The sequence below is a fragment of the Paroedura picta genome, chromosome 2 (genome assembly GCF_049243985.1).
Source record: "Paroedura picta isolate Pp20150507F chromosome 2, Ppicta_v3.0, whole genome shotgun sequence".
Lineage (NCBI taxonomy): Eukaryota > Metazoa > Chordata > Lepidosauria > Squamata > Gekkonidae > Paroedura > Paroedura picta.
The window spans coordinates 29,246,786-29,271,385 of record NC_135370.1 but is presented as its reverse complement, the minus strand read 5'-3'; the positions used below and the strand labels follow the sequence as shown (position 1 = coordinate 29,271,385).

Sequence of the window (24,600 nt, the reverse complement as noted above, 5' to 3'; positions counted from 1 at the left end):
GTGGCCAAAACCCAGGTGCCATCAGGAGGTCCAGCAGTGGGGTCAGAACTCCAGAAGCCCTCCCAGTGTCAGCCCCACCCCCAAGTACCACCAAGCACCCAGAGTACCGAGCATCACTGCCCCCAACATAGTGATCCATCATGGATAATAGCCATTGATGGACCTCCGCCCCCATATGTTTATCCAGCCCCCTCTTGAAGCTATGTTTGTACCCGCTGCCACCACTTCCTGCAGCAATGCATTCTCATTGGATGAGTCCTAGAATGTACAAAAATGTTTGATGCCTTTCTTTTCTACCTTCCTGGTTATCTATGAAGCAAGCTCTTTTTATTACCATGACCAAGGTATTTTTTAAAGACAACATAAAGGTGAAGGTGCAGAGATGGATCCAGGTCCCAACTCGAAAATATCGATAGTGTGCATTTTCTCTCTCTGTCGGTCTGTGTGTACGGGCAAACGAGATCTCTCAGCCTTAGCAAAACTAGGCCTTATACAATATATCATACAGTTTATTCATTAAAATATTGGTTGTTTACTGCACGGTACACAAAGTCCATGCTAAATGCAAGCAGTGGCCCTTATTCACAAAAGTAATTCTTTAATTAGCTTGGTTTTCATTCTCTGTGTGCAAACACAACCCCCTCCCCCACCCCTTAAATTAAATAATTCATACATAAGATGCACAGCTCATATATGGCTTTCATAGCAACCGATGTACATTACGACTTCTTGGTATTCTCCGATACCAATCCCTGATAGTGTCGAACGTACTCAGTCCAAATAAGGGACGGCCAGGAGAAGCAAAGAAACCTACAGAGCCGTGCCGAGCCAGTCAAGTTCCTATGACATCAGAAAGGTTCCTATGACATCATCAAGCTGAGGGGGCCAGGCAGGCGTCTCATTCTCCGTATCTCCCATGCACTGTTTTGATAGATGGTTTTAAGCAAGTTACGCCCATGCATCCAAATTGGCGGTGGTTCTTGTGTCTATAGAAATGGCATCGTTTCATGGCAGATTTACAGGAGGCGATAGTGAACATACAAAGCCACCTTCTCTGGAATAAGAACACCTCTAGCCCAGTCACCTCACTTGCGACAGGCAGAAGTCCTCCAGTGTTAGACAGGAGTTTCTCACAGGTGCTAGCTACCTGTGATCCTTTTTAACTGGAGATTCCAAGGACTGAACCTGGGGACCTCTGCGCCCATGCTGGACCACGGAATCATGGCCCTCCTTTGCATTGTCATCTCGTTTACTCCGATGCACCACTGACATTCACTTTTCAATGGGTCTTCACCACATAAGGACATGGTGTTGAGGTACATTCATTGTTCACTTTAAGACACTTCCTATGATTCCTGAATCTCGCCACACCCACCCAACCCTTCCAGAAAGTTTTTAAAAGCTGTACATTTAGGTAGAGATCTCATTCTGCTGCTCCCATCATCGACAAGTAGACCTAGAGCCGTCTTCTAGGCCTCTATGAGTCAGTCTTCTGTGACACACATTTGTGTAATGGCTGGTGTCATTGGGCAAAATCATTTCTTCCTTCTTCTCCCTTTTTTCTTGTCCTAAAAATGTATCCCAGCTAAGTTAAGGATGGCAGGACGGAAGGAGAAAGGAAATAACTCTAAATCTCGAGTGCTTCCGTCTGGAGGAACCTGCTCAAGGTTTTTGTAGTTCTTTGAAAGGTAGACATCTGTATCCATTAGTCTTCTGTATAAATAAAAAGGTCCAAGGACAATTTGCCAGGGAAGATAACAGCCTGGTGGGAAACGGAGATATTTTTAGTGCCATTTTATTCATCCGGCAATTTCATTAAAGAGAAGAAAAAAATGACTTTATTGCAATGCAATGTTTTTAGGCATTGACGTGGAGAATGATCAACGATAGCGTTTAAGGAGGACATAAAGGTGTCTGCATATTGTGGAAAGGAAAACCAAATTAACTGTTTTTGTGGCAGAAACGAAAGCTTTTATGGAGCGTTGAAGACGAACAGATGCATTGTGATTTGATAAAGCGGGATCTAGCCTATGACTCAATAAATTTATCAGGCTTTAAAGTGCCAGAATGCTTCTTTTTCATTTAAGGTCTTATTTCCTGGCAGCATATGCCCCTATCTACTTTTTGCCAAGGTGTATTTTACAAATTTAGACATGTTCTGAATAACAGAATTGGCTTTTTCTCATCATTTTAGGAAACAGACCAAGAACTCAAAGCAAGATTGGCTGATGTCAAAAATGCTCTGAATTCGGAGGCCAGTGAGGGTTTAGGATACCTCCTTGTATTGGTTGATACTTTCACTTTTCCAGGCATATCAATACCATCATGGGTAATTCTTGCAAATATTTTGGCACCTCACCCTAAACAATTACTTCCCCCTGATCCAGGAAGCTTAGGGTTAAAAATATCTAAAGAAAAGTCAAGCCAAATACATAAAATAGAATCAAACACAAACAAACAAAAAGAATAGCTACAGTTAATTGTTTTTTTTAAGTTGCTCTCAAATTTGTTTTTATTCATTCAGTTTGAATTAGAAGAAGAAGAAGAGTTGGTTCTTATATGTGACTTTTCTCTGCCCAAAGGAGTCTCAAAGTGGCTTACAATCACCTTCCCTTTCCTCTCCCCACAACAGACACCCTGTGAGGTGGGTGAGGCTGAGAGAGCCCTGATATTCCTGCTTGGTCAGAACAGCTTTCTTAGTGCAGTGGCGAGCCCAAGGTCACCCAGCATGTGGTAGAGGAGCAGGGAATCAAACCTGAGTCCCCAGATTAGAAGTCCTCACTCCTAACCATTACACCAAGCTGGTTGTTGAAATTAATTTTTGCAGGAGTGTTTTTTTCTGTTTCCATCAAGGGCATTTTGCTCATAGAATCACTCGAATTTGCAATTCCAAACTGGTGTCATTTTGTGTTTCCCCCAAACAGAACAGAGCAGATCCCAACAGCAGATTCTTCCAATCCCAAACTGGAACCTGAGGTGGGGCCGAGGAAACGATCTCCTCTTTCTCCTCTACCTCTTCCTCCTCCTTGTCAGGTTTGTAAATAATGGACTGACCAACACGGCTCTCCCTCTTGTCAATTATCCTGCCATCAGAGAAACAGAGAATGAACTTTGTGCATTCTGCAAGATGCAGATATCTGCAAGGTGCCTTGGCAGCTTGCCTGACACTGGGGGAAAGTCCCTGGAAGCCGGCCTGGGCAGGGAAGACACCATGTGCTTGGAGACAGACAAAATAACAATAAGGCAGAGGCCTTGAGCTTACTAAACCTTGTACAGAGGGGGCAATTAGGTAGTGACCTAATCTGGGTGTGTCATTTGGACTGAATTCCAATCAGTACCCAGTGTGGACAGCCAGCTTGGTGTTGGGGTTAGGAGTGCGAACTTCTAATCTGGCAAACCTGATTTGATTCCCTATTCCCCCACATGCAGCCACCTGGTGACTTTGGGCTCCCCACAGCACTGATAAAACTGTTCTAACCGGGCAGTGATACCAGGGCTCTCTCAGCCTCCCCTCCCTCACAGGGTGTCTGTTTTGGGGAGAGGAAAGGGAAGGCGACTGTAAGCCGCTTTGAGACTCCTTCAGGTAGAGAAAAGCGGCATATAAGAACCAACTTTTCTTCTTTTTCATCTGGGGGTGTGCTGGAATTTAGACAGGAGTCACGATGTCACCGCTTTGAATGCTGCAGCTATTAAAATGGTATCTTGAAAGAATTCTCTGGCCTGGTGTAAATAATTGGGCCTTTCCCCACAACAGGTAAAAACGAAACTGAACTCCCTAGTGTGGGCTATCATTAATTCCTCATAGCACATTGAACATATTCAGGGTTCTTTTTTTAAAGACCTAGGAGGAGAGTTGCTGATACACTGCAGAAGATCTCCTTACTTCTCGTTCTCCAAATGGCAAGAAACAAGGAAAATGCAGGTCCTTTAGTTCCGGAGCAGCGCTTGGTTTGGTTCTGATGCTTTTACTGACTCTTCAGTATTCTTGCAAAGTTTAGGCTCACCTGGAATAAAACACACACATACATCTGGTAAACGTTGTCACAAACCCATGCACACTTCCTCATGTTTTCAGGTGGCATTCCTTTGTTTATAAAGGTAAAGGTATCCCCTGTGCAAGCACCGAGTCATGTCTGACCCTTGGGGTGATGCCCTCCAGCGTTTTCATGGCAGACTCAATACGGGGTGGTTTGCCAGTGCCTTCCCCAGTCATTACCGTTTACCCCCCAGCAAGCTGGGTACTCATTTTACCGTCCTCAGAAGGATGGAAGGTTGAGTCGACCTTGAGCCGGCTACTGGGATTGAACTCCCAGCCTCATGGGCAAAGCTTTCAGACGGCTGCCTTACCACTCTGCGCCACAAGAGGCTCTTTCCTTTGTTTATACGTGGCCCTACACATTGCACCCACGTACAATGGAACCTCACGGTTGCTTCTGCCTTACAGTGAGGAAGCTGTATGAAAAGAGAGGATAACATACATACTCCATGCCTGCTTCTTATTCACCCTTAGGGCTATATGTGAGATAAACTCACACAGAGTTTATCATAGCCTGAAAGTCTGTTTTCCTTCTCTTCCTTTTTTTGGAAAAAAAAACATCTAACTTGATGAAGAGTTCTGGAGAACTTGAAAGCTTGCACACAGTTATGTGCAATTATGTCTTAATAAAAACTGTGGCTTTTGGTTTTGGAGTTTGCTTTGAAGCAAGACAGAGAACCAACAACTTCTGTCTCCTTTCCTGGAGGCTGTTCACTACCTATGTTTTCCATCTCTTAACAGATTGCAGGCTGGAATTGGTTTCATTGCCTTTAATCCCAAGTTACTTATCAGGATACAGCGTAATGGTGTTTGGGCGCTAGGAGAAGAAGAGTTGGTTTTTATACCCTGCTTTTCACTATCGGAAGGAGTCTCAAAGTGGCTTACAATGGCCTTCCTTTTCCTCTCCCCACAACAGACAGCCTGTGATGTGAGTGAGGGTGTGAGCGCTCTGAGATTACTGAAGAAGAAGAGTTGGTTCTTATATGCCGCTTTTCTCTATCCGAAGGAGGCTCAAAGCGGCTTACAATCGCCTTATCTTTCCTCTCCCCACAACAGACACCCTGTGAGAGAGGTGAGATTGAGAGAGCCCTGATATTCCTGCTTGATCAGAACTGCTTGATCAGTGCTGTGGTGAGCCCAAGGTCACCCAGCTGGTTGCATGTGGGGGAGGAGAAGGGACTCAAACCCAGCTCCCCAGCTTAGAAGCTGCCGCTCTTAACCACTAAACCAAGATGGCTCCTGTTATAGCAGCCTGAAGAGCTCAGTTTAGCAAGGTTGGCCGTACTACTTGTATGGGAGACCACGAAAGGCAACCAGGGTTGCTACAGAAAGGAAAGCAAAGGGAAACCACTTCTGCTTGTCTCTTGCTTGGAGCGTCTCATGGACTGGGTCAACATCAGTCAGTTGTAATTCCACTGTTGTTGCAATTCTCTTCTCAAACTCCCTACCATCAAAGTAACAAAACAAAACTTTGCTACCTATGAGTCCTATTTGGAATGCATCTCATTATAGTATAAAATTAGAAAAGAACCTTTTTTTAAAAGTGCTGATCAATTGGCCTGTGGGCTCCTTATGGATGTTAAGTGCCAACCATTAGTGGGAGGGAAAGCAATAACAGGAAGAGAATTAGGCAGCCAGAATAAGAAATCAGTAATCCTTCTAACTTAGAGGGGGAAAGAAACAACAACTTAAGATTACTTTACAGCAACACTTACACAGCTGCTGTCTGACGTGCCATCAAAGGCTTCTGCTAAAATATTGTGAGTCAAACTTTCTTACTTTTAGGTCACTATACTTGAGGTTTTAAAATCATCCCATATTTTTAAAAGCAAGACTTAAGGTTTAAGGATTTGCAGGGCTCTTAGCACTGGGGTCTATTTAAGGATTCGTAGGGCCCTAGGAGGGGGGGGCACAGAGGGACCCCCTCCACAGTGGAAAGGGGTGTCGCTCTGAATGTCCTTAAAGAGGGTAACAGGGAGAGGAGCAAGCCCTTGAAGAGCTTTCAGCTTTCTGTAGGGCCTGTAAAACAGATCTCTTCCACCAGGTTTATGGTCTGGGCCAGAATTACCTTTGTTTTCTTATACGCCACTTTTCTCTACCCGAAGGAGTCTAATAGCAGCTTTCATTTGCCTTCCCTTTCCTCTCCCCACATCAGACAACCTGGGAGGTGGGTGAGGCTGAGAAAGCCCTGATATTCCTGCTCGGTCAGAGCAGCTTTATCAGTGCTGTGGCGAGCCCAAGGTCACCCAGCTGGCTGCATGTGGGGGAGTGCAGAATTGAACCTGGCTCACCAGATTAGAAGTCCGCACTCCTAACCACTGCACCAAACTGGCTCAAAGGGTCTCCCTTGGTACTTCGTGCCGGACACCTTGGCGCAGGTTGCTTTTCCCCATACTGCCCTCATAAGGGCCTTCCTAGGAGGGTTGCTTTGCCATCTCGGGTTGTTGTAATTGTTATTGTTGGGGTTTTAATGGGTATTTGATGGGGTTTTATAGTCTGGATTGTTTTTGTAACCCACCATGAGTCCGTCTCAGAGTGCGGTAGGATATAAATCCAGTTCATAATACTAATAATACTAATCATAATACCCCAGGTGGGGAGACACCGCATGTGGCCCCTGGAATCCTTCTTAGTTTCTGAGATCAGATAAGGCCAGGCTATATCATGCCTCCTTCCCTTCTATGACCAGTAGGTCTGGCTTAATAGCAATGGAACAAGCACACAACATATGCTGGCTGAAAATTCATAATGAATTTCAGAATGAAACATAATGAAAATCAGAGTCCAGTAGCCCCTTTAAGACCAACAAAGATTTATTCAAAGTGTGAGCTTTCGAGTGCAAGCACTCTTCCTCAGACTATGAAATGACCATTATGACATATATATAAGCAAAAGTTAAACCTGTTACATTAGTAAACTGTGCCACAGCATCCAAATACAGCCATATGATAATTCTTTGCTAAACCATGATAATTCTTTGCTAAACCAGCCAATCAGACCCCTTGAATTCAGTTGCAGTTCACAAATACATATTAGAAATAATGTCAGTGATCAATGGCTTCCACCCCATCTGTCTCCATACCAGTGTGAAACATTCCTACAAGTAGAAGCTAAGCTGGCAGCTATCTTGTCCTGGAGCCAGAGAGTTGAATTCAAAATTACATTACATATTACTAACAGTCACATAATCCCAATTAAAATAAATTGAGAGGAATGTGGATACACAAGTTCAACAAGGTAAGCATGCATAGTGAGATAAAAAAAAACCTTTGTCCTTGTTGAGTCCAGGGTATGTCACTGGCATTGACAGTTTCAGGATGGTCAATACATAATCTGAGAAAGAGTGCTTGCACTCGAAAGCTTACGCCTTGAATAAATCTTTGTTGGCCTTAAAGCTGCTACTGGACTCTGATTTTTTGTGCTACTTCAGACCAACACGGCTACTCATTTGAATCTATCCTTAAGGACACATAGTTAGCAATAGACTATTACCATTTAGGGGAATGGGAGCTCGTGTCTCTTGCTGTCCATCTGCCATTCCTTTTGTATTCGCAGGAAGTTTAGACATGGTCTCAGAGCCAAGTTCGCTGGCCGGTGAAATGAGAGAGTTCACTTGAAGGGCTTCGGAGGTGGGGGAGGGATCTATTGACAAGGCTGTGTCATCACTTCCCTGCTTATTCTCAGGTGGTGTCTTGGTTGCCACTTCCTCTAATGAAGTGACCGTGGCATGTCTGCTTTGGTCTTTAGGCTGGCCTTTCTGCTGCCCACCGACACTTTGGGTAAGTTCTTCTAGGAAAGGGAACAAAACACACATGTTAAGTTGGTTCAGCCATGCAGTGGTTTTCCCCTACTGCAGGCCCGAATGACTCACCAAGCCAGATGCAGCCCACAGCCCATTGGGGCCTCCATTAATCTCCTCTTTCCGCTTCTGGTCTGTGTAACACTTTTAATGTCTCTCTGAAGCCCTTTACGTGTAACATCTGGAGAGGTACCTCCCTGTAGTGTTCTGAGGTGGCGTGTTATGCTACCTCCTTGCCTTCCTTACTGTTCTCTACTTATTTTTGTGGTCACCAAACTTTAGACTTCTTAATCGGACCCAAAGAACAGGATGGCTTAATTATATTTGACAGAATTCATTCATTCATTCATTCATTCATTCATTCATTCATTCATTCATTCATTCATCCATCCATCCATCCATTCATTCATCCATCCTTGGATTTTTATCCCACCACTATCAGAAATTATTTATTTATTTATTTATTTACTTATTTATTTACTTATTTACTTACTTATTTACTTACCTACCTACCTACCTACCTACCTACCTACCTATTTATTTATTTATTTCCCGCCACTGCCTGCGAGGCTTGTGGCGGGTAACAACAGTCTTAACCCCATTAAAATACCCATTAAAAGACTTTAAAATCCCAACATGACGGAAAAAACAAACTTGACTCACGCTAATAACTTGTGCAAAGCTTAATTTCCTAATTTACCATTTAGGCTTAAAGCTCCAATATGAGCATAGATTTCCCTCACAATATAGCATTCCACATAATCCCTTCACACACTTCACCCCACTTACTGAGTTTAGTAGTAGTAATAGTAATTGAATTTATTGTGCATGGCCATAGGCTGTAACAATATAAAACATTATCAGTATCAAGTAAGTACAAAATAGACACTATGTTGGGACTTTTGGACTTGGCTTGGTCCTGAGTCCATCCAGAAAATTACAGTTGCAGAGTAACAGAGCATTTTGAAACTATGAAGTTATTTTGTGGATGAGGCACAGATCCAGACTCACCGTCCTTTGAGGTTTAAAAGAGAGTAATCTTTACTATGAAAGATTATTTACAAAATACATCATACTCATCTGCTTCATTCTACTTACTGATATGGAGTACAAAAACTTAGAGAGTAGTTACAAATGAAATACATTGCAAGCATCTGGTGACTAGGCTGCAGTCAGACTACATGCCACACATCAGGAAATGGAGGGAGCTAAGCCTAACGGCTGCTTGCTTACTTGTTTCCAGAAAGCATACACACAGATCTGCTCTTTCTTTTCCTGAAGAAGCAGGAAATGCATGGGAGCCCAGCTTAAACAAAGAGATCTCCCAGGTATGTGCTAGGATTTTCCCACTGCAACCTCAGAATGACCATTCAGTGCACTAGTGAGCACTAGTGAGCACACAGGTGCAGCTCAGCTGCTTAAACCATTTAACAACAGCCCTTCAAGTCTGACTTCACCAAATTACCTGCTGATTGCAAATCTAACAAACTGTCTCTCCCACTAAACCTCTCAGAACCAACCAGTCAACTCCTCCCTCTCGGGTACTGTGGCCACCCAAACATAATATTCTTCAACTCCCTTCTTCCTTACTCTACAGGCCTAACATTTTAAACCACAGCAGTCCTCTTCTTCAATGCAAGAAGCTTTCTTTAAATGCAAGAGGTGATGAAGAGCCTTTCATTTCACAGGAGGCTCCTCCTGATTGGGAAACGTGTGACTGTCCACAAAACAGATCATTGCAGTTAGACCGGTGAAATGCAAAGGTGCCGGTTTCCCAAATACAAACCGCCACTGTACAGCATTACCCTTAAGCCAAAGGGAACAGCAGATGACCTGTTCTAGCCCAGAAGCCTTCCTCATTTGGCACTAAAAACACTGAACTGAACTCTCATCTACCCTTGATGGAGATGCCAAATGTCACCTTCCACAGGCCACATTTGCATGCGCATGAACTGCAATCCAGGGGGATGAGATTGCCCACCTGTAGAGCCAGCTAGAGTTCCTGTGCACAGAACCAATGAAGAAGAAGAGTTGGTTCTTATATGCCACTTTTCCCTACTCAAAGGAGTCTCAAAGCGGCTTACAGTCACCTTCTCATTCCTCTCCCCATAACAGACACCCTGTGGGGTGGGTGAGGCTGAGAGAGCCCTGATATCACTGCCCAGTCAGAACAGTTTTATCAGTGCTGTGACTAGCCCAAGGTCACCCAGCTGGTTGCATGTGGGGGAGTGCAGAATCGAACCTGGCATGTCAGATTAGAAGTCTGCACTCCTAACCACTACACCAAACTGGCTCTCTTTTGAGCACAGAGAGACAAGTTCTGGATCTGCCTATCAGTGTGCACAAGACACTCACTGGTTGCATCAGAGGAGAGGGGATTCCGAAATTTCTCCCCCATGCACATGACCCTCTTGCTGAGAGTGATGGGATAGAAACTGAACAAATAACAACACCAATAATAATACATATTCCAATTTTTCATGGACAATAGCTGCACATTCCAAGCCAATGTAACAGACATAGCTGAAGGCATACGGGGAGAGATACACAAAGAGATATGAGGGGTGAATCGAACTACCTGGCCATGACAGACACAGGTAAATGGGCCACATTGAAACATACCCTTTTCAGCCAGCTCTTTCCACCTGTCTTTGTTTTCTTGGATGATCTGGACCAAGTTGTCTTTGAAGCTCAATAAATCCACAGTTGCTAATGAGTTTTCCGAGCAAGTCCCACCGTAACACGCAGTGCTCCGAGCCCCGATTCTTTTGTGGGGGTCCGTGATACTGACTCCAGTGTTATTCTCACTGTGTGTGTGGGGGAAATAAACTAGATTAGAAACAGAGTAAGTAGCCTCAATTGTGTGTTAAGCCCCAGCAAGTTCTTTGCCCAGAAGCAGGCAATAGGACATTTTTGAGTGAAACTAACAGAGCATTAGAGCCTCTTGTGGCGCAGAGTGGTAAGTGGCAGAAATGCTGTCTGAAGCTGTCTGTCCATAAGGCTGGGAGTTTGACCTTTTCTGGCCAGTGTTTTTAGAAAGAGGGTGTGGCCAAGTTAGTGCTTTTCAGCAGGGCTCCTGATTGTCCTCTGGAGATCTGATTGGCTCGTAAATTAATACTTTATCTGTGGCACCTGTTTTAGAAGAAGAGTTGTTTCTTATATGCTGCTTTTCTCTACCAGAAGGAGTCTCAAAGTGGCTTACATTCACCTTCCCTTTCCTCTCCCCACAACAGACTCCCTGTGAGGTAGAAGAAGAAGATTTGGTTCTAATATGCCACTTTTCCCTACCTGAAAGAGTCTCAAAGTGACTTACAATCACCTTCCCTTCCTCTCTCCACAACAGACACCCTGTGAGGTGGGTGAGGCTGAGAGAGCCCTGATATTCCTGCTTGGTCAGAACAGCTTTCTCAGTGCTGTGGCAAGCCCAAGGTCACCCAGCTGGCTGCATGTGGGGGAGTGGGAATCAAACCCAGCTCATACCTCAGGTAACCCCCCCCCCTCGGCTTCAACCAAACGCCTGGCAGAAGAGCTCTGTCTTACAGGCCCTGCGGAACCTAGATGTCTGTGCCCTCAGCTCTTCAGGGAGCTCATTCCACCAGGTTGGGGCCAAGGCCAAAAATGCACTGGCCCTGGTTGAGGCCAGGCAGATGTCCCAGAGCAGTGGTCCCCAACCTTTATTAGGCTGGGGACCGGCAGGGCATTGGGCCGCGCCTGCAGGGACTGTGCGGGCCACGCCCACGCTTCGGGCCCCACCCACGAGCCGCGCCCGGCCGCACCCGCTGGCCGGGCACACGGATCGGGCCGCGCCCGCGAGCTGCGCCTGGCCACGCCCGCGGGCCGCACCCGTGGATCGGGCCACACCCGCGGGCCGCGCAGGCGCGGCGCTGATTCCCTCTCCCCGCCCTCCCCGCAGTAAGTAGCTTCCTGGGCCGCAAGCTTGCGGCCTGGGAAGTTTTTTACTGCGGGGGGGGTGGGGAGAGGGTGCCACGGCCCGGCGCCATGGCCTTTGCGGCCCGGCGCCGGGCCACGGCCCGCAGGTTGGGGACCACTGTCCCAGAGGACCACCTGAAAGTTTCTCGAATTGCAGCCTGACCGTAAACTGGCGCTAAAAAATTAACTTTCTTGAAATTGGCCTTGGCTAAATAACCTTAACTTTTTAGCTAGATTTTCAAGGGATGCCTTTCCCCCTGATATTTCCTAAAAAAATTATTCAGTTCCATTTTGCTGGATTTTAATTCCTTATATAAGTCCTGTATAGTACAAATCTGGGACATAGTTGTTAAGATAGCCATTAGGTGGCGATATCATATTAGGTATTCTTCAGATTTCGATATATTGAAAACTTTAATAGCAAAAGTTATACGGTGGGTAAATTTTTTTTTAAAGCTTTTATTGAACAATGTTTTTTTGTAATAAAAAAAAGCTCAAACCTGGGCGTTGTTACAAAGGGAGGGCTTTCTGATTTTGAAGCTTCCTCTATAAGAGGAAAAACAATTTTCTCCATGGAGTCGGTAAGGAGAGAAAATGTAGGCTTCACGATGAAATCAATGAAACCTGCAGGGGAAGAATAAAAGAACATGGTGAGTTTCTCCTTTCATTGCCAGTCGATAAAAGTAACAGCAGAATCTGTTGATTGTGGCATAATGCTATAGCATTTCGGGTGGTAAAATGGAATTCAGCCACTTTGCAAACCTCTGAAAGCTCCATGTTTGTCACTCTGAATTTTCCAAAGAAAAAGTGAGATACACAAGTATGGAGTAAATATGTATTTCTTCAGTGTAAGTGACCTTTGCCAGCTGAGTAATTTAAAAAGCAACCACGTTTCTTTGCTTTTGTCTATTAGCTAACAGCTGCACACTTCGAAACGGGGCCCAAAAAATCCACACCAGTAGGGCCAGCTTCAATAACCAGTTGAGGTTCTGCAAACCCAGGGGAATCCCCCTCAACTTGTAGAACCAGTTGAAATGCGGGCTTTTGAAAAAATGGTTTAAAAAAATCCCCAGAGCTGTCAGTGAAATCTGGGCAAATGAAAACCAGTGCAGAATTTGGACAGATGTTGTCAAAGCAATCCAAAATGGTTCCTGGTGTACCAGCAGTGGATGAGAATGAGGTGTACATCAGGGGTAGTCAACCTGTGGTCCTCCAAATGTTCATGGACTGCAATTCCCGTGAGCCCCTGCCAGCTGGCAGGGGCTCATGGGAATAGTAGTCCATGAACATCTGGAGGACCACAGGTTGAGGATCCCTGGTGTAGATGATCACATGGGGGTTTTCCGCACTCCTTCAAAATTGCACAATGGTTGCCAATTGAAATTGCTACTGATTTGCCGTTATGCACAACGTCGTTGACAATCTACAACACTCCTGAAACCGATCTGCAAAAAGCGCTTCGTTGTAGCGCTTTCAGGGAAATCCCAAAAAGTGGATTCACCCTCCGGAAAGCGCTACACTCCTGCAACCTATCTGCAACACTAGCAGGAAAGTTCTGTGCGTTACCATTGTTGTGGTTTCTGCAAAGTCCCTCCCCCCGGCTCTCTCTTCTGATCTTCCGGTGAAGCGATCGCCATTTTTTTTTCTCCGAGCGAGTGGAGATCAACGCACCGGCGAGCCTTTGTTTACCCAGTGAGGCTTCCCCGGCTGCAGTCCCTCTGTTTAAAGTCACAAAGCACAAGCAACACAGAAGCCCGTTTGCTGGTTTATTTTCCCTTTATTTTTCACACTGTTTTCGGCCAAAAATTGCGCCCGTGAGGAGGGGGGAATTTTTTTTTCACTCGAGGGGAGCGTGGCAACGATGAAACGGCAGCTCAAACACCACCTGCTAGCTGGATGGGTCTCTCCGTTGCAACGAATCAACGCAGATTCGTTGCAACGGGTGTTTTTTTTTTAAACCTTTCTTAAAGGGAAGGGGCTGTTTGGGAGCATGATAACGGCCGCCCATTGGCTGCTTGATGGCCAGGGGCGGGACGAGCTCGGCAATAGCGCTTCCTTTCTAGCGATTTTTGCCGAGACCGGAAGCCTGTGGGAAACGATAAAAACGCAACTGGATTCCACTACAAAGGCAAGTATGCATAACGATGAATTCCACTATTTAAAATGGCGATTTTTCGTTCAGCAAACAATTTGCTACATAGATCCCGGTGCGGAATGGCCCATAGTCTATCCCAAAGATTGTTGTAAGGATAAAACAAGGGAGAGGGAAACTCTTGCCCCAAGTTTCTCAGAGTGGTGATTCCACAGATAAGAAACCTTGGGAGAGTTGCAGAGTCCCTTCCGCTGACCTATGAGAACCCATAGTTTATTGTATATCTTTGTTGATGAATTTCAGAAAGATGTGCTGCAGAGCAAGCAAGCGTTCCATAGCTCCTGCCACTCTTTGCATGTATGCTGGGAAGACCAGCAGGACACAGAGATAAGACCACCCAGTGGTAGGAATGCCTCCATGGCCCTCCCCCTCACTTTGTTCCTTGCAACTCTATCATCCCTGGTATTTGTGTTTCTGATCCACAGCATTTTCTGGTCTGCAACTCATTGTCCTGGCCTTGATCCTGCTTGGGTATTCAGTCTGGCTCTCCTTCTTGTCTCATGAATCTGAATTCACACAACTTCCTGTCATGTGATATCAATCCACTGGGGCCCCTGCTTGGAGGGTTCCAGGTCTGTAAAGGACGCCTTGGATGGTGGGTGGGATAAAAATGGGGTAGCCAATGTAAACTATAGGTGGAAACACACTTTTATGCCCAGACAGTCCTCCTGGTTATTTATTTATTTTATTATATTTTTATACCGCCCTTTCCATACGGCCCAGGGCAGTTTACGTGGAATGTTTTGGGAAACACAGAACATCATATATCAATAACAGTCATAACATAACATATCAGTAATATATACTCTGCTTTGGTTCGACCTCACTTGGAGTACTGTGTTCAATTTTGGTCACCCCAGTTGAAGAGGGAAGTAGACAAACTGGAGCATGTCCAGAGGAGGGCAACAAAGATGGTGAGGGGTTTGGAGACCAAGACATATGAGGAAATATTGGGGCGCTTGGTCTGTTTAGCCTAGAGAGGAGACGATTGAGAGGGGATTTGAAAACCATCTTCAAGTATTTAAAAGGCTGCCATATAGAGGATGGAGCAGAGTTGTTCTCTTTTGCCCCAGAGGGATCGACTAGAATGAATGGGATGAAATTAATGCAAAAGAAATTTTGTCTAAACATCCGGAAGAAGTTCCTGACAGAGTGATTTCTCAGTGGAACAGGCTTCCTCGGGAGGTGGTAGGTTCTCCATCTCCAAATTTGTAAACAGAGGCTGCATAGCCATCTGATGGAGAGGCTAATTCTGTGAAGGTTCAAGGAGGTGGCAGGTTATACTGGATGATCGATTGGGGTGTGAGTGTCCTGCATAGTGCAGGGGGTTGGACTAGATGACCCAGGAGGTCCCTTCCAACTCTATGATTCTATGATTCTAACTGCTCTAGCAATAAATATAGTTAATTAATTGAACAATTTCAATAGAACAACCCGTAGGAAGGTCAGAATCCGTCGGTTATGGAGGGTATGTCTTAAGGGGGACCGGCAGATGTTTTTGGTCAGATGTTTTGAGGTCGGATTAACCTCAATCAAATGCCTGGTGGTGGAGCTCCCTTTTGCAGGCCCTGAGGAATTCTGAGTCCCATGGACACAAACTGATGTCTGGAGCCATCATCCGTCTTCTAAGCACAAGAAATCTTCCCCATGCTGCTTCCTGCAGGCGTTTCTGGATTAGGACCATTATGTGACTGAGCTGATATTCCCAATTACTGTTTATTATTCCAAGCAAGTATAAGTTCACAATATGTTAGCAGTGTTCTGTCAAATCAGTGAATGGAAACAAGCAATATCCCTGGGAAACAGATCTCAGCCCTCAATTCTGAGATGTCAGTTCTGAATGTCTTTTTTTTAAATGCTTGTCAAGGCGAGAAATTACACAAAGCGTTATCCTCGGAGGGGAACCGAACAGGCAAAAAGATTCAATAGGACACAGAACAGCAGCAGATTCCCCCTCCTCTCTCCATGTTAGATAAATGTGCCAAGTACAAAAGCAGACAGAAGGTTGTCATCTCGTTGAAAACGGTTACGATCAGAAGGAGAGGCCTTTGCACTGGGAGGTGGTTGTCCTCACACGTAGGCTATGGAGCCCCCCCCCCGCATCATTTGTTAGCTGGGCATAATTGACAGCACGAGAGAGAGAGAGAGACATCTGAGAATGTGCTCAGAGTGGTTCTGACATCACGGAACCAGCCAAGCCAGCTCTTCCGTACAGGCGATCAAGAGTCAGCGCCAATGATGGTCCTGATGACATTTGCTGAAATCACTCACCTGTAAGACACAGCTATTCCGCCAGGCCTATGGTTGAGGTCAGGCATATAACACCATTCACCGAATGGCTGCCCCCCCCCTCCCCAGTGAAACACCTGCTGAAAGACCAAGGAGAAGATTCACCCATCCAAGGAATGAAAGCCCTCCTCAGTCCCCAAACTAAACGGGCAGATGCACTGGAGAAGTGGGAGGGTGTTTTACCTGATTTCGTGTTATTTTAATTGATATTTATGGCTGTGTTTTATTGACTGATGTTACCCGCTCTGAGCCTCACGGGGAGGCTGGTTATAAAAATAAAGTTGCTCATCATCATCATCATCATCATCATCATCATCATCATCATTGACATCTTCAACTGGTTGATGAAGCAACACATTTTTTAGACTTAAACACCTGGATCTTCCAATTTGACAGTTTTCACACCATTTTTGCAGAACAGATTTTAACACTCTCTTTCTCTCTCTCTCTCACACACACAAACACACACACACACACACACACACACACAGCAATACCTATTTGAGACTGAGCCACCATGGTAGATTTGCGGTCACAGAGGGGCGAGAATGGCAGCCCGAGTTCAGCCTCTTTGTCTCCCTGCGGGGGAAAAAGAAAAAACAAATGTTGAAACTGTATGACTTTCTAAATATACAAATGAAAGCCAAGGCGCAGAAGTCACAGAATGCACCAAAACATACCTCCGACTGTTTAACAAAACCAGCTTGCGGGCAATATTGTCCCAGAAGGAGAAAGAACAACAACAAAAATAATCCCAGAGCCTATGCATATGCAAGCGGTGTTTCCCCACTGCTTGTAACAGAAAGAGGAAACATTTTGCACACTCCGAGAGAGCTGACACAATTGTTGACAAATGCCAGGAAGGTGTGGGAATTGAACAAAAGACTCTAACTCAGGCTTTCTCAACTTTTTTTTTACCATTGAGAAACCCATGAAAGATTCTTCAGGCTTCAAGAAGTAATGCAATCGTGCAGAATATGGTTGGGAAGCATAGCTGTGTACACCAATATTTGGGGCACCTCCCCTTCCCACCCCCCTCCAGGCCCATCATTGGCCTTTTTGGGAGGAGGAGGGCAGGTCAACATGACCATATATGGCCATACCACTTGATAAATGTTTTAACAATGTTTTAAATCTATATAATTAATTCCCACCCATTTAAAGGTAAAGGTAAAGGTATCCCCTGTGCAAGCACTGGGTCATGTCTGACCCTTGGGGTGACGCCCTCTAGCGTTTAGGAAACCCTTAAACAGCCATCAAAAAACCCCAGGGTTTCATGACACCCTGGTTGAGAAAGCCTCCTCTAACCTATTAATTTTGGGGAAAGCCTCCTCTAACCTATTATATCCATGGAGTTAAACAAGATAATCATCCCAACAGCAAGATCTCAATCGATGTGCAGCAACATGCACTAGCTCTACTAGAAAAGAACAAAGAAAAAACAGGGGAGCTGATTCTGTGAAGGTTCAAGGGGGTGGCAGGTTACAGTGGATGAGAGATAGGGTTTTGAGTGTCCTGTGTAGTGCGGGGGGGGGGGAGGTCAACTAGATGACCCAGGAGGTCCCTTCCAACTCTATGATTCTATGGAAGATGCTGACAGAGAGGGAAGGGAAGAACCTGGATCAAGCACGCAGATAGATGCAGGAATACATGGTCATGGAGGAGGTGTCTACCAACTATTATTAGTCATAAGGACTAAATGGAACTTTCAGGTACAAAAGACAGGGTATCCTTCTCTTCTCAGACCACCACCAGGGGCCCCAAAGTTGACCTCCCTTCCCACACTAAAGTGTAGCGATCCCCAACCTGTGGGCCGTGGACCACATGTGGTCCTTCGACTAACTGGAGGTGGGCCCTGAAGGACGCCTTCCCCCCCCCCGGCCCTTTACTTCATCCCCCCCAGCCCTTTACAACACACTTCGGGTGTCATTGTCTCCCATCACTCCCAGATGGGACTATCATGTTGCAGAGAAACAAGCTCAGGGTTCCCATTGATTTGTCATTGTCATGAGTTAAAATTTCCATGAAAATAAAATGTTCCTTATGTTCATTGTTGTGGCGTGTCTGTATCTTATTTTGAAGGGATGTTTAAACATTACCATAGCGATCAGAGAGCGTTAGGGCAGTGGTTGAGAGTAGAGGAGTAAACTACCCCCCCACCAGGCCTCAGTAAAAGGCGTTTAGTGGTCCCCAGTGAGTGGTCCCTGGCGTTGAGTGGTCCCCGGTGATAAAAAGGTTGGGGACCACTGCTCTAGTGCACCCAACACCTCCCTGCGTTGACCTCCCAACACATTGACAGTGGGCTGTACCATCTACAACACCCTTCCTGTAGTAATGGACTTGGGAATGCAGCTCACATGCAGGTGTGGGGAGGACGTACAGGCAGACGGTGGTGGCAGTAGGCTCTGCTAGAACCCCTGGGCCTTGACTGTTCCCCTTCATGCAGTATACACTGACCATTGCCCTAGCCCTAGCCTGGAAGCATCTCACCAGCCACTATTGAAAAGAGAATTCTGGACTAGATGGACCACTAGTCTGATCCCATGTTGCAGTTCTGATATTCTTTATACAGGGCAATTCTACTGATGTGCTTGCACTGCCATGCATAACATTAGACAAGAGCAAGAGTCTAGTAGCATCTAACAAAGACTAACAAAAACTAACGAAGACTAACAAAATGGATGGCAGGGTAAGAGCATTCATGAGCCACTTAAGAAGGGAGCCGTCACAGAATCATAGAGTTGGAAGGGCCAACAGGGTCATGTAGTCCAACCTCCTTGACTCTCTGGATTCCTTTCAGGCAAGGAAGGCATTATTTTTGGCAAGGCTAAATGTCTTTCCTGCGAACGTGACCCGTGGCACGTCTTATCAATTTCTGGTAGTGGAGAGACTTTGCTTGCATGGTTGTGATGTCCCCAAAACGCTTCCTCACATTATTCTGGTTTGTCCTGCCCTTACCTATCCTTGTAGCTTGATTGAGGATGACATAGTTAAGATCAAATTGTAGCAATGAACATGGCTTATCAAAGCCATGCATAGTAAAGAAGGATTATTGTTTACTGGCCAAAGTTCCCAATGGATTCTACTCAATGTTAAGATTTAATACTCTCTCCCCCTTAAGAAATAGATACGACCACACCTCTGAATATCTTGATCGCATTCAGCTATGGTACAGCCCCTGCTAGTCTTTGCCTTTGGTGGGGAGAGCTGATGTTGCTATACCACCATGTTACATTTTTGCGATTTTTGTATTAATGTTATTTTAATTGGGTTTAATTGGGATTTTTATTGGATACGGGGGCTAGCACTGTAATCCACCACGGGCTGGCTGGGAGTGACGGGAAATAAATCGAAATAATCTGTTCCACCTAATATATTTCTGGTAAGGGCTTGGAGGAGGAGTGTGTCTCATGGCTTAAGGGCCACTCAGCGCTTAACACCCACTCAGGGCAGCTGTCCCACCCCTGAGTGACTCCTCCTCCAACCATCTTGCCAGTCTGTCAAGCGGCCAGCCTTCCGTCCCCCACCCCTGACCACCCCCTCCTCCTTCCACTTCTCTCCGAGGTTTGGAGGCTGCAGATCCCTGCTTTGTGAGAGCTGCCCCTGCTGGTGAGTTTCCTAACAGCTGCCTGCAGCCTTTCCAGGTCACGGAGGGGGGGGGGGGTCTAGTGCCCATTGTATTCCTGAATGCAACGTGCTTTGACCCTAGTAATAATAATAATTCTTTTTTAAACCATAAACCGTTGATGCTTCTGTATATATTTGTTTTGAGCATTTATTTGAGTTGTGTTTTTCTGTACATGTCTGAGTTTTCTTTTATGCCATTAAAGATAATCTGGATCTGGATCCCCCTGCAGAATGCAGGAAATTCACAACTACCTGCCCACCTGCAGTGACCCCAATTGCATGCCCAGAAGATGCCCCCATCATCTGTGACTCATGAAAGCTCGTATTCTATCACCCATTTTGTTATCCTGTGAGGTGCTACTGGATTCTTGCTCTTTTCTACCAGTACAGACAGACTAACACACTTACCCATCTTGGTCTATCATAAGGTGACCAGATTTCAACATGGGTAAAGTGGGACACCATTGACCGGGGGGGGGGGGGTCTTGATTAAAAATTTGGTCTATATGGAGCAACAAAAAGTTTCATAGAATGCATAGAACATCAAAATAGTATTGCAATATATATTTTTAATTTCAAAAGAAGTACAATTTGCCAGGTACCCCCAGATGTCCCTCCAAAAGTGGGACAATCTGGTCACCTTACTCTATCAACATTTGCAGTTAACTGCGAATAGAAATAGCCACCTGTTAGGCTATGGCACAGGGAGAAAGAGGCAGCCGAATCCCATGTATTTTACAGGGTCCCTTGCTATGCACATAAAACCTTTGCACATAGCCAGCTGGAGATGAATTTGTGGGGGAGGCTAGGCCAGTGAGCAAGAATATTTAGTTATGAGGCTTTCTGTCTTCATAGTGTTAAGTGGAACCACTGCTGTGGCTCATCGGCCAGAGACTAATAGATATTCAGAGATGTGACAAAAGAGAATTAATCATGCCTACAGACTAGCAATATTTCACTTAATGTCTTAAGAAAGCTCTTTTCTACTTTTAGGTCAGTACTGGTGGGAGGACACAGTAGCAGTCTGAACTGACCGTCAGAAACCGGTGACTGAAGAGTTTAGCTGGACTGGTGACAACCTTGAAGAAGGGTCAAGGAGTTTCAGAAACTTGGTCACTTTGGGAATATGGTGTAGGGCAATACGTTTTGCTCTCTGCTGCAGGAATATTTACTTTCACTGGCTTATCGATTCAAAAAGCTACTCTAAAGCCACCCAAATTTGAGCTCTCATCCAAAGGAAACAAAACAGGAACATAAGGGGTGCCCTTCGGGATCATTCCCATGGTCCATCTACTCCAGCACCATTTCATACAGTGGTCAATCATTTGCCCTGGTGTATCGACATACTGGAGAGCCTCTTGTGGCACAGAGTGGTAAGGCAGCCGTCTGAAAGCTTTGCCCATGAGGCTGGCAGTTCAATCCCAGCAGCCAGCTCAAGGTTGACTCAGCCTTCCATCCTTCCGAAGTCGGTAAAATGAGTACCCAGCTTGCTGGGGGGTAAACGGTAATAACTGGGGAAGGCACTGGCAAACCACCCCGTATTGAGTCTGCCATGAAAACGCTGGAGGGTGTCACCCCAAGGGTCAGACATGACTTGGTGCTTGCACAGGGGATACCTTTACCTTTATTGACATACAGGGCAGAGATGCTAAGGCGTTCCTCTGATTCTGCCTTCTTGTCCTAGTGGAGGAGCTGCAGGCCCTGCTGGAGCTTCCGGCTTCTTGCAGGGCCTGCAAAATGGAGCTCTTCCACCAGGTCTATGATTGAGGCCAGGGCAAAGAAAAGATCTGTGCCCCCCCTCCAAAGGAGGAGTAAAGAGGGGAGGTTACTCCACTATGTTATATCTATGGTGGCCAGCTGTTTCTCCCTGGTCCCCAGTGGGGCTTGGTTTGCCATCATGTTTTTATCAGTTTGTATTTTATTAACGACTATGTTTTAGGGGGATTTTTTAGTGGATTGTATTTATCTGGCTCTGCCGAGAGTGTCAGGCAATAATTACTACTACTACTACTACTACTACTACTACTACTACTACTTACTACTACTTACTACTACTACTTACTACTACTACTTACTACTACTACTTATTACTACTTGCTACTACTTGCTACTACTACTTACTACTACTACTACTTACTACTACTACTACTACTAGTGGTGGTGGTGGTGGTGGTGGTGGTGGTGGTGGTAGTAGTAGTAGTAGTAGTAGTAGTAGTAGTAGTAGTAGTAGTAGTGTTTGTGACCTCCCAATATTTGAGGAAGTGGATGGGTTTAACAATGTAAACATTTATTATGACCAAGTTGAATAGGTGCTTGTAAAAGTTTTTTGCCCAATTAACAAAAGGTTAGATCAAATAACAGCAACGATAATATGTAAAATAGCAACAATAATAGTCTGAATCTGCATTGAGCCAGGGCTTGGACAAGATGCCCTAGGTGGCCTTTCCAATATCAAATGTGCCTCCCCTGGGGGAAAAAAAACATGACGAATGCTGCAATCAGGCTACCCCTGGAGAGCACATTGATGCACTGAGATGGGTTAATGCTTTGAATGCTTTTCTTGAGATGGCTATTGTTAACGTTTTTATGATTTTATTAACATTGATTTAATGTTAATGTACTTTGTTCCTATTGCTGTTGTAAAGTGTCCTGAGCCACCAGGGAAGGCAGTATATAAATGAAAAAAAATAATGATATGATTCTATTCTATGATTGGCTAATTGGTAATTGGCTAATTCCCCTGGTTTTGTGTGTGTGTGTGTGTGATTTGTACCCCCCTGCGCCTAACCACACTTACATTTTCTAACATTCGCTTTTTATTTTTTAGGCGACATTTCCAAGCAGATCTATGGCATAAGCGCCACTGAAATCAACAGGGCTCCTATAACGTGCGCGTGGGTCCTTGTTACAAATACATTCTGTTCACAAATGCAAAGGAAAACACTAACCCCCCACATTGCACTGCTCCTTTTTCTTTATCCGTTCAAACTACAGCACCGGGTAGAGCCGGTGACGTATCGCCGCTTGCTATTAGCCTGTTTAAATATAGCTGAAATGCTTCACAAAAGAGCCATATTCAATCTTCACCTAATTAAGTAGTCAAAAACGTAGAAGGTGGAAGGGTGATTCGGAGAAAGTTAACCACACTGAAGTCCCAGTTCTGTATGGGTGTCTAAAGTCAAGTTCCTTGTCATTTCTGGCAAACCGACGAATGAATGACCTCCAAGGCATCCTATCATTGAGGGCCTTGCAAACTGAAGGTTGCTGCTTCCTGGACCACTGAAGTGAAATGCTCAACTACGTCTCTCTATGCATTCTTCCCAATCTATCACTAGCTATTGCACCATCATAGCCTGGGCTATTTCACACTCAGTGGTTGACTATTTCATATTCATAGTCCTGAATTGGGCTGGGAACAAGGTGTGCATTTGGGCTCATGGGTTCCTCATTCACCTTTGAATGAACACATGGAAGCCTGCTGACTCAGTATAGACTGATTCAGCTTAATCGGGCAGAGGAGGTTGAACGGAAGTTCTGGTCAGAGTTCTTTTTTTGTTCTCCCCATGAGATCTCCATTTCTACTCATATCTGTCAAAGGGAGTTTTGATTCTCACAGCCTTCTATCCTGAAAAACCCTTATTACTCTCTAGAGCAGAGATTCCCAGTCAGGGGTCCAAGGACCCCCCAATGGGGGCCCTCCAGAGGAGGTCCATGCCCTGGCTCTCCTGCCTTAATGGACTTGGCCACAAGCTAGAAAACCAGCCGCTTCCGTTGCTCCCCTTCCTAAGCATGAGTGAGTTCTCTTGTGGTTTCTGCACCTGGGAAGGGGCAGAGCCTGCATGGCTACTCCCACCTTAAACCACCTCCTGTCTCTCCCTCCTCAGTCCTCCTCGAGCCTGCCTGTTAATACGGGTGGTGATGTCACTTCCAGGGACATGTCACTTCTGGGGGGCATGGCAGGGAGGCGTGGCCAGTTGACATCACTTCTGGGGCTCCTCGAAGCCTGAAAAATAATTTAAAGAGCTCCTCCAGGGTCGAAAGGTTGAAATAGGCTGCTCTAAGGTGCTAATGGGCTTGAATCTAACTGTTCTACTGCACCCAGCATGGCTACCCTCTGAAATACTTTCATTATATCTCCTTGCTCGGACCTTTTAAAGAAAAGCACACAGCAAGCAGAGAACAGGACAATACAACACAACTCCAGTCTCTAGAGAATGGGAAAAAATACATAGAGAAATCCTAGGCAGGTCGTCTCAGAAGTAAGTTTCATGTATTTAATAGGGATTAATCCCAGGATTGTATTCTTAGGATGACATCTGAAATCTCCCCGTTCCTAAAAATGTCAGCTGGCAGAATTCAAACACAGGGGCAGGGGGACTTGCAGAGAATGGCCCTAGTCTCCGGGTCTATTACCACGGCCCATATGCCATTTTAGAAGCAAAACATTATCCTACTAGGGGCCAAACCTGTTGTATTCAGGAATACAATGGGTGCTAGATTAGGGGGAGTAGGGTGGAAGAACTTTGTAGATGGCCTCTCCCTTCCCCCAGGGAAGCCTGCAGGCTGGAGGCCCCTAGGAAGGGAACTCACTGGCAGGGGCAGCTCTCACACAGCTGGTATCTGCAGCCTCTGAGCCTCCGAGGGAAGTGGAAGGAGGAGGGGGTGGTCAGGGATGGGGGATGGAAGGTGATTGGCTGACTGCTGGACAGGCAGGCAAGCCAGTGGAGGAGAAGGCACTCAGGGGCGGGACAGCCGTGTTAAGCCATA

At 45.5% G+C, this 24,600-nt stretch overlaps 1 protein-coding gene across 3 annotated transcripts in view; it reads right to left on the bottom strand.

Moving 5' to 3' along the window:
• Nucleotides 1-488: 488 nt before the first annotated feature.
• Nucleotides 489-24,600, bottom strand: part of PDE1A (phosphodiesterase 1A) — a 198,924-nt gene continuing 174,812 nt past the window's right edge. For 2 of the 3 annotated variants that reach the window (XM_077319536.1, XM_077319539.1), the window contains exons 11-16: nucleotides 16,704-16,785; nucleotides 12,266-12,389; nucleotides 10,458-10,642; nucleotides 7,529-7,825; nucleotides 3,884-4,004; nucleotides 489-1,762 (exon numbers count right to left, since the gene is read on the bottom strand). In XM_077319536.1, the coding sequence (XP_077175651.1) occupies nucleotides 3,928-4,004; nucleotides 7,529-7,825; nucleotides 10,458-10,642; nucleotides 12,266-12,389; nucleotides 16,704-16,785 (765 nt within the window). In that variant the 3' untranslated portion in view covers nucleotides 489-1,762; nucleotides 3,884-3,927. The remainder of the gene's footprint in view (nucleotides 1,763-3,883; nucleotides 4,005-7,528; nucleotides 7,826-10,457; nucleotides 10,643-12,265; nucleotides 12,390-16,703; nucleotides 16,786-24,600) is intronic. The other variant, XM_077319537.1, reaches the window with a different exon arrangement.